This window comes from Carya illinoinensis, chromosome 1 (genome assembly GCF_018687715.1).
Source record: "Carya illinoinensis cultivar Pawnee chromosome 1, C.illinoinensisPawnee_v1, whole genome shotgun sequence".
Taxonomy (NCBI): Eukaryota; Viridiplantae; Streptophyta; class Magnoliopsida; order Fagales; family Juglandaceae; genus Carya; species Carya illinoinensis.
The window spans coordinates 5,082,483-5,093,164 of NC_056752.1; the positions used below are offsets into that span (position 1 = coordinate 5,082,483).

A 10,682-nucleotide genomic window follows, 5' to 3' on the forward strand; every position below is an offset into this window, starting at 1 on the left:
CAGCGATTCCCTCCAATTAAAAGATTCAACTTCGTTTGATGGTGATCAACTCACTATATCAATTGATGAACGTTCAAATGATGATGTCCAACATATAAACATCATTCAAGACTTTACTGTTCTACAAAAGGTGTCAAAGAGACAACGGATTTTCCATCCTGATGTTGACATCGGTGAACTGATTTCATCTCATGAAGTATGTGTTCCTCCTGGTGTAAATCTCTGTGTGGTTGATTCAGAGGCAACTTCATCATTAAACAATATGATAGATCGTTCAAATTGTCCGAGTCATTCTATGGATTTTCTGACACGTAAATCAAGAAATACATACATAGATGAAACAACCGTCTCTAATCAGTTTCTGATTCAACAGGTTTTCCTGAAATTATTTTGTCATCTTTCGTATTCAAACATCCTTCTGTTCTTTTTCATTGAAATTTGGGAACATTCTATTCAAATAGGCTCCATGTGTTGTTCGGGAACAGTCAAGTTTTGAAACAAGTATATCGCCACCTTGTAGGGGTAAGAAACCAGTATAATTATATTATTCATTCTTCTAATTCCATTGTCAACTCTTGTCACTCTTCCAGTAGTGTCCTTGGTCAAATCATTCAAAAAACAATCGATGAGTTTACACTTATTGTCTTATATTCACTTTTGAACTCAATAGGTGAGGGGCATTGCCGCTCTGCTAGACTTAGGCAATTATTATAAGTCGTGTCATCTGAAGCATATTCTTTGCCGTATGTGCCTTGTTGCAGACATTGTAAAGCAAAGCGATTTTATCATGAAACAAACGGATTTTGTTGTGCTGATGGGACAATTTCTTTGGCCACAAATGCCGTTCCTGATCAACTTTATGATCTTTTCACCTCTAACACAGATGAATCTGTGCATTTTAAGACCTATGTTCGGACTTATAATAACAAGTTCGCGTTTACATCCTTTGAAGTTAAATTCAATGAAGATCTTTGCAGACGGAATAAAGGAATTTATACCTTTCGAACTCAGGGACAAATCTATCACTATATCAATGATTTAATCCCTTTAAATGGTCGTCCTTCTTATCTTCAATTGTATTTCTATGATACGGAATATGAATTAGAAAATCGCATTTCTGATTCAGACAGGATGAATCCATCAATTATAGCTCAACTCATCGATATTCTTCACATCAATCCATATTCTCTGTTCTTTCGATCTCTTGGTGATTTGTCAAATTTGGAAAATCAAGTAATCCATATAAGATCAGATGTTGGTCTAGATCAACGTGTATTCAATGTCCCGACATCTTCACAAGTTGCAGCAATATGGGTTGAAAATGAAGATGCAGATCAGCTAAGAGGACGAGACATTTGTGTCTTTAATCATTCTGGTGGAAGTCATATAGTTCAATATTATTTTGGCTGCTATGATCCACTTCAGTATCCGTTGTTATTTCCTCTTGGCGATACTGGTTGGCACCAAGGCATTCAAAGGGTCAATAGAGGAAGCACATTAACAAGTAACGAAACAACCCGATCAATAGATCCTTATCGATCAATGTCAGCAGAAGAATTACTTAGAAGAGAACATTGAGGTTATAGTGTAATCTTAATCTTCTCATTTTGTACTTAGTTTATAGACATCCAATTTTATAATATTTCATTCCCCTACAACTTTTGCAGCATTAAACAGAAAAAGGAAGGATCCAATTGTTTCGTGTCGTGAATATTATTGCTACAAGTTACAAATTAGAGAAAATGTCAGATCAATTTTGTTACTGTCTGGTCGCCTATTGCAACAATTTGTTGTCGATATGTATGTTAAGATCAAGACGTCAAGATTAGATTATTTCTGTAGCAAACAACAACATATTCGATCTAAATTATATCAAGGTATTGTTGATACCATTACACTTGGGGAAACTGATGCTTCTAATGTTGGAAAACGGATTATTCTGCCTTCGTCATTTATTGGGGGTCCAAGAGATATGCGAAAAAGATATATGGAAGCAATGGCTTTAGTTCAGCGTTATGGTAAACCAGACATTTTTTTAACAATGACGTGCAATCCAAACTAGCAAGAAATTTCAAATGAATTACGCCTGCATGAGGAGAGTCAAAATCGGCCTGATTTGGTTGCTCGGGTCTTTCGTGCAAAATTAGAAGAATTAAAGGATCGATTATTCAAGCAGCAGATATTTGGAAAAGTCTCGGCATATGTTTATGTTATTAAGCACCAAAAGAGAGAGCTTCCACATGCGCATTTTTTAATTATATTACAGAGGAATTGGAAACTCTATGCGCCTGAATCTTTTGATGAGATTGTATCGGCAGAAATACCTGATAAAAATACAAATTTGCACTTGCATAATGCTGTTATCAAGCATATGATGCATGGACCATGTGGAGTGTTGAATCCAACAAATGTTTGCATGAAAAAAAATGGTTGTTGCAAAAGCCAATATCCAAAAAGTTTTGCATCAGGTACGACTGTTGGAAATGATTGCTTCCCAATATATAAGCGTTTTGACAATGGAATAACTGTCAAACTGAGAGGCCATAATTTGGATAACCGTTGGGTCGTTCCATATAATCCATATTTGCTTGCAACATTTGACTGTCACATTAATGTGGAGATTTGTTCTACGATAAAAGCAGTCAAATATCTTTATAAGTACGTTTACAAAGGGCATGATCGTGTTGCTTTCAATTTGGTTTCCAAACAAACCAATCAACAAATTGACGAAATCCAACAATTCCAATCAGCCTGATGGATTGCTCCACCTGAAGCTATGTGGAGAATATACGGCTTCATTGTTAATGAAATGTGCCCATCAGTATATAGCTTACATTTACATCTTGAGGATAAACACCAAGTAACTTTTCGAGCAAATGAAGACTTAATCAATGTTCTCAACTCTGATCGATCTGCAAAATCAATGTTAACAGAATTATTTGCATTAAACCAAGTAGATGAAAATGCCAGGACATTGTTATACAAAGAATTTCCAGAATTTTATGTTTGGAGCCAACAATACAAAGAGTGGACTTGTCGGAAAAAAAAAACTGTTATAGGTCAAATTGTTACAGCAAATCCATTTGAAGGTGAGAGGTATTATCTGCGGATATTGCTAAATCATGTAAGAGGACCTTTGTCATTTGAAGATCTTAGGACAGTTGATGGTGTCGTGGCTCCAACATTTCATGAGGCAGCAACTATGCATGGTTTGCTACAAAGAGACAGTAGCTTACAAGATTGTTTACATGAAGCATCTCTATATCAAATGTCATTCAGTTTGAGACGACTATTTGCAATTATTTTGGTTTATTGTAATCCAACCAATCCGAGAAAGCTTTGGGAACGTTTTGAGCAAGATATGTCAGTTGATTTTAGGTCGACTGAAGATTCTATGTCGGATGTAAGAATGCAAGTTTTACGCTCAATCTCTTTTACACTTGAATCAATGGGGAAAGACATTAATTCGTTCCATCTTCTTGATGACAACATTTGTTTTGGTGAAGACCAACTCGAATCTAGGGAAATCGATGATGAATTGGCTGTTGAAATTCCAGAAGAAGATATTGTTGCATCAGAAGCCCTTAATAGTAAACAACGACATGTCTATCATTCAGTTTTGGGAAAGGTTTTTTCTAATGAAGCTGCTACATTCTTTGTCGATGGCCCTGCTGGGACGGGGAAGACATTCCTGTACAAGGCACTTCTTGCCGCAGTAAGATCAAGAAAATTAGTCGCACTTGCAACTGCTTCATCTGGTGTTGCTGCATCTATCCTTCCTGGAGGTTGAACAGCACACTCGCACTTTAAGATTCCACTGGATACTGATGAACATAGCATATGTTGTGTCAGTAAACAAAGTGCCATCGCAAAGTTACTACGTGTGGCAAGGTTAATTATATGGGATGAGGCCCCTATGTCAAGAAAACAACATATTCAAGCATTAGATAAAATGCTACGAGACATTAATGATTCAGAGTTAACATTCGGTGGAAAAGTTGTCGTTTTTGGTGGAGATTTTCGCCAGGTTTTACCTGTGGTTCGTAAAGGAACAAGACAAGAACATGTTGATGCCAGTTTGGTTTCTTCTTACTTGTGGCCTACATTGATCAAGTTTCATTTGACTGAAAATATGCGAGCAAGATTGGATCCAGTCTTTTCAGAATATGTGTTAGAATTGGGCAACGAAATGCCACCAATCACAGTTGATGAAACTATAAAAATTCTTGATGGCATGCTTGTTCCATACGAAGATGACTGTACTTCTTTGGATCATTTAATAGATGCTGTTTTCCATGATATTCATGAATATTTAATAAATATTTCAGCTATGATGAATCGGGCTATATTAACACCAAAGAACAGTTATGTTGATGAAATAAATGCATTACTAATTCATAGATTTCCTGATGAGCTTAAGCGATATTATAGCTTTGATGAAGCAATAAATACATCTGAACAGTCAATTATGGAAGATTTTTTAAATACTCTAACCCCAAATGGACTTCCTCCTCATGAATTGTTACTGAAGATAAACTGTCCTATCATGCTGTTTAGAAACATTAATCCTTCAGAAGGACTATGCAACGGAACACGTCTAATTTGTCAGGCTTTTGATCGAAATGTCATTGATGCAAAAATCGCAGTTGGGCATCACAGCGGAAAAAGGGTCTTTATTCCAAGGATCTCATTCTTACCAAATGTTGATGAAAATAGTGGCTTCCCATTCAAACGAACTCAGTTCCTTATCAGATTAAGTTTTGCAATGACTATAAATAAGTCACAAGGACAAATATTGGATTTTGTTGGAATATATTTACCTCAACCTGTTTTCTCACATGGTCAATTATATGTGGCTTTATCAAGGGAAAAGACTGTATCTACAGTAAGGATTTTAATACGGCCAGTGTCAACTGAACGATCAGAAAAGAACTGCATAAAAAATATTGTCTATACGGAATTATTAAGATTAGCATCTTCAGATTAATGTTAAATGGGTAATGATTCGATTGTATAATTTCAGTTTAATTACTTCAACAACATTGTGCAGTTAATAGAATTTTCTTTTCTGTATATTTAGTATTGTATTTTTTAATTTATTATACTCTTAAATTCTCTTTGCAATTTTTTTAATTTAATATTGCGTTGACTATACTTACACATTTAATATTTTTGTGTGTGAACAACTTTAAAGATGCGGACAGTTTATACATCGATAAAAGATATCACTCCAAGTACAAGAGACTGGAAAATCAAGATGATTATGGCAGAAAAGTCACCCAAACGAACAGGCCAACGCTCACCAGTGAAGTACCAAAGCCTAACATTGATTGATCCAGAGGTATAATATTTATTTCTATCTATTGTCCTATATTTTTTTAGTGGATTAAAAACTGGTAAATGATTTTGTTATTTTTGTATTCTATCTATTAAGTTTTGTTTTTATTTTTTATTTTTTTACTGCTAATTTGTTGGGTTTTTTGATGTTTGACTTTTTAAATCTTTGGCTTCCTTATATAAATGTCGACGATGTTCTATTAATTTAGTTATCTTCTTGTAACACATTTAAAAACAAAAATTTTACACATAACTCTAAACAATTTAAAATCAAAGAAAATCATTATACTCAATTATTTATTACAATTTATTTTTTGTAAATTATTTGTTACAATTTTTTATATTATACAGGGAAATTAGCTGCAAGCTACAATATTTGATCAGGATATTGACTCGCGACAAGATACTTTGCACATTTTCCAGTCATATTACATCAGTAATGCATATGTGAAGCCATTGGATCCGAAGTATAGAATTGAAATATATGAATATCAATGGATCTTGAATGCTAAAACGATAATTGAGGAAGTTCCAAAGGATGAAGGACAATTGGAGCCACCAAAGTACCAACTCATTCCATTCAATGAATTAGATGCTTACAAGAATTCAATTGCAGAAATAGGTAATTCACTCTTTATTTTAGAATATTTAATTATCAATATACTAAAAATTTAAATATTATTTGTCAGACATTTTAGCTGTTGCAATCCAAATCAAGTCATATAGAGATAATTTTAGCACATGGACCAACAACTATTCAAGAGATATATGTTATCGATCAAGGGTAAAAATATTTTTTGAATAGTTCACTCCTTTTGAATTATGTTCCAATTTTTATTTCTTGCATATTTTGCTAATTCTTTTTTTTTTATTCCAATTTTGTAGCTTAAACCCCATATATTTAACTATGTGGGGTCGATTCGTGCAAGATGAATGCAAAAAAATCTCGGAAATGATTGAGACAAAGCCAATTATACTTGGAACCAAAATAAGAGTTGGTTCTTATAATGGTATTTTTAATAATTAACAATCTTATATTTTCTTTTACATTGTATATGCTTGCATTAATTATGATGTCTATTTCTAATGAAGGATTATCTCTATCATCACGTCCGAAAAGTAAATTTATGATCAATCCTGTTATTCTTGAGGCAACTTCATTGCAAGAGTGGTAATCATTACAAATAAGTCATTATTTGTTTCATACAATTTGAATATTGAAATTTTCATAGTTTTATTTCTTATTTTATATTTGTTTTTATGAATTTTAAGGACAGCGATTAATGATTTATTACTCAAGAGTATTATTGCAAAAAACTTGACACACCCATCTGCATCTCTATCTTCTGTTGGCATTCGAGAAATAATCAAGAATTGTGATGTTGCTGAATTCATCAAAAGTTTGCAACCCATGGCGGTAAAATCCTATTCTTAGTAACAGATTCAAATATTTATACAATCAATTCTTCTAAAAAATTGTCTCTAATGTGATGCAGAAAATAAAATTTTGGATAAAAGCGAAGATAATTGTGGTTGATTTGCGCCAGATATTTTTTTACATGTCATGTATTGGCTGTAATAAAGGAACTGGATATGATTACAATGATACATTCCTTTGTTACCATTGCAAACACGAAAGCATTTCCCAACCACGGTATGTATCTTTCAAATCTTTTGTTTGATAATTTATGTATTAGATTTAATGTATAGTTTTTATTGATTCTAACTTAAAATGATATTTCCAACAAATTTATAGCTGCCGAGCATATGTTGAACTCGACAATAGTACAGGAAGACTATCTGCTGTTATGTTTGGTGAAGTTGTAGAAAAAGCATTCGGTTGTTCGGCAGTTGAGCTTACGAATCATACTGGAGATGTACATCTTCTTATTTTCCATTTGCTTTATTGTTGCGAGTAAAAAAATCTATCTCTGTTATAAAACTATCGAAAGGGAGAGAGAGAGAGAGAGAGAGAGAGAGAGAGAGAGAGAGAGAGAGAGAGAGAGATAGAACTCAGAGAAGTTATGAAACTTATGAATTTCTTAAAGAATTCAACGATATATATAGGTTTACAAAGGGAACTATGCCAGTTACTATGCAGTACTATACTAGCACTATGCACTGTGCGATGTCGGCCATTTACTATGCCAGTTACTATGCAGTACTATGCTGGCACTATGCACACTGTGCTATGTCGGCCATTTACTATGCCAGTTACTATGTAGTACTATGCTGGCACTATGCTAGCACTATGCACTTGACGACTAGATAAATGTGGTCATACAATTCAAGATAGTTTATAACACTTCCCCTTTGGATGACCATATTTAAAGAATATGCCTCGTTAAAACCTTGCCAAGGAAAAACCCTGTGGGAAAAAAACCAATGGCGAAGGAAAAAGAGTACAGTATTCATGTGTATCGCCGAGTGCTTTAGGATTGCCTCATTAAAACCTTGCAAAGGAAAACCCAGTGGGATAAAACCTTAGCGAAGGAAAAAGAGTACAATCAGCACAAGTCTTCAAGACATTACTTCCCCTGAAAAATGCATGATAACAGGTCTTCAAACCTCCACATTCCAATGTTCTGCATAATCTTCTTAAATGTTGCAGTTGGTAATACTTTAATGAATAAATCTGCCAGATTTTTACTTGACCGTACCTTCTTGATATCAATTTCAACTTTCTTCTCATGAATTGCAATGATCTTCTTGTGTGTATCTGAAAGATAACTCGCATTTGTACATCCAACTAACTGTGGACTTGATCCATGTTGATAAAATAATCACAACTGGATCTTTCTGCTGATCACTACTCTTCTGGAGTTGTACTCTACTGGAGTTCTTGTAAATAACACAGTTAGTGGAGAATTCATCAACATTAAACCGCTAACCTCATTTTTAATAAAAACGGTGGACAGCCTTTTAAGATCAGACAAGCACCGCAGATTTTCAACTCCTCTGTAGGTGTCAGGCGTGCTGTCAGGTGTTGCAGCTGTCAGGCGTGCTATTAGGTGCTGCAGCTGTCAGGTGTGCTATCAGGCGCCTCAGCTGTTAGGCGCCGCTGAGCTATGAAGCTATATTTCGTCTCTTTTCTCTTGCTTCACGAGAGATGTTGTATCATAATTTTCTCTATAAAAGAGATATTCAGCTCATCTTCATTCGCATCTTATCTTCTTCACTTTTCTGTAATCATACTTCATTTTTACTCTGCAATCTCTTTCTACATTTTTACTCTGCAATGGCTCAGCGATCTTCTCATGGCCAATATATGAGGTACTCTGCACCTCGTTCATCAGCTGTTCCTGCTTCTACCACAGGTGCTATCATGCAATGTAATAATCTGACTCATAGGTCAGATAATGAAGCTATCTATGAGCTTGTGAGTCTCGGTACCCGATACTCATCATCCATTGTCGCATTTTCTCAGCGACTGCAATCCAGAACTTGTGGAGTTGACAATCTCCACGAGAATATTGCTATACTTCAGCGACTTCTTCTGGAGTCCAACATGAAGATAGAATCAATAAAGCAAGAGAATAGGAATTTAAAATCCTTGCTTAAATCTTCTTTTCGATTGCCCACCGCTTTAGATAGGGATGCGATGCAGATTCTTGAAGAACAAGAGCATTTGAAGAATGAGGCAAAGTGCCTTAAATTTCTGAAATTCTTGCTTCAAGATAATAAAATAATATTTCACAAATATTCATATTTGTGTTTCTATCTTTTAGTAGATGTTCTGTGTGCTCCCTTTCATTTCTTCTTTAATAATGCACACTTCATATCAAACCCATAATATGAATCTGAAATATTAATTGTATTAAAAGATGGTATTTCATGACTAATAACATCATCCATCTTCCCCTTGAAGCCGCAAGGGTTTCAGATTTATATTTCAAATATGTGCAATTTTTATGAGCTCTTCTGGAGTTTCAATAACATTTAAATCATATATATAAACTGCAATAATAGCTTGTTTTCATTTGCGTTTGGATTGCTTTAGATCATATAAGGATCTTTGAAACTTGATAGAATACATATTTCCAGATGTATTCATATTAGAAGCTTCAGACATTTTCTATCCTTCAGGGATTTTCATATATATATCATGATCCAATGATCCATATAAATATGCAGTTAATCATGCATATCCAAACTCTCGGTAACTTTCAAGCTAAAAATCTCAATATGATTTCAACCATTTTAAAATCATATCAATATTGTTTCTTCGAGAAACTAACTTGTGATTTCTATATCACATTTTCATATTAAAAGCTTCAGGCTTTTTATATCATGTATATAAATATCCACTGATATTTAACAAAAATCATCTCTTTAGGTATTTGGACTTCAAGTCAATATTTATCACATTTTACTTAGTGATATCAATTCTGCATATCAATTCTGCAGGAATTGAGAAACTGACTCGTGATTTATATATCACATTTTTATTTCCTTTCTATAAATACCCACTGACATTCAACAAGTATCACCTCTTTAGGTGTTTGGACTATAAGTCCCGATGCATCATATTTTACTAGTGAATCAATTCTGCAGGAATTGTTTCTTTCAAATTTGGCCAATATTTTACGTCGTATTTTTCGACGGTTCTTGATTCACTTTTTCCATTACTTCTGGTAATGTCAATTGCCATCTCATATGGAAATACGTTGTCGACAACGATTTTATTTCTATCCATAATTTCTCCATTATTCATGAAATGTATCGAGATCTCGTTATTTTCAGGTACCTGTCCCTCTTCAAGGGAAGACATTTTCATGAAAAACCTCTTCAGGAGGCACTCTTCAAGAGTTTATATAGGAGAATTTTATACAAAGAATTTGGATGGACTTTATTGCTTGTTTTGTGGGTATGGTCTCTTCAGGAGCACCAAATTATTTGTGCATTTCTCTTTTGAGATACTCTATCTTTTGTATCGATAAGTCTCACATGCCTTTATACATGTTTTTAGACTGCTGAATTTCTTAATTGTCCTACAGGGACTTCAATCCTCGCTGGGATTTTAGCAGCTAGAATATGAGACATTTTTATCTTATTGCATCCACAATTTAATTATCATCTGAACTTCTGGTTCACATATGATAATCAAGATAACGTTGAATAATTTCATCTTATTTGCTTCAAGCAAATTTTTCTTTCCACTTCTGGTAGTAAGACTTTATAGTAAAAGAATCTTCTGGTTCTTTTATGGACGTCCATATGAAAATCATTCGACTTATCGTAATTGATTTTGGATGATCAAGATAACCATGAAAATATATAAATATTTTGAATCATATCACCTCTTGATGCATCATAATATTTGATTCAATAATTTGTATAATATC

General features: G+C 34.0%; 1 protein-coding gene across 1 annotated transcript; it reads left to right on the top strand.

The window, feature by feature from the left end:
- Positions 1–2,776: 2,776 nt before the first annotated feature.
- LOC122307902 lies at positions 2,777–3,790 on the top strand. Its single transcript, XM_043121367.1, has one exon. It carries the CDS (start codon positions 2,777–2,779, stop codon positions 3,788–3,790), a length of 1,014 nt encoding a protein of 337 aa, XP_042977301.1.
- The last annotated feature ends 6,892 nt before the right edge of the window (positions 3,791–10,682 follow it).

Bases quoted from the DNA above. Each gene is read 5' to 3' on its own strand.
- LOC122307902 (XM_043121367.1), top strand. From the start codon at position 2,777: ATGTGGAGAATATACGGCTTCATTGTTAATGAAATGTGCCCATCAGTA.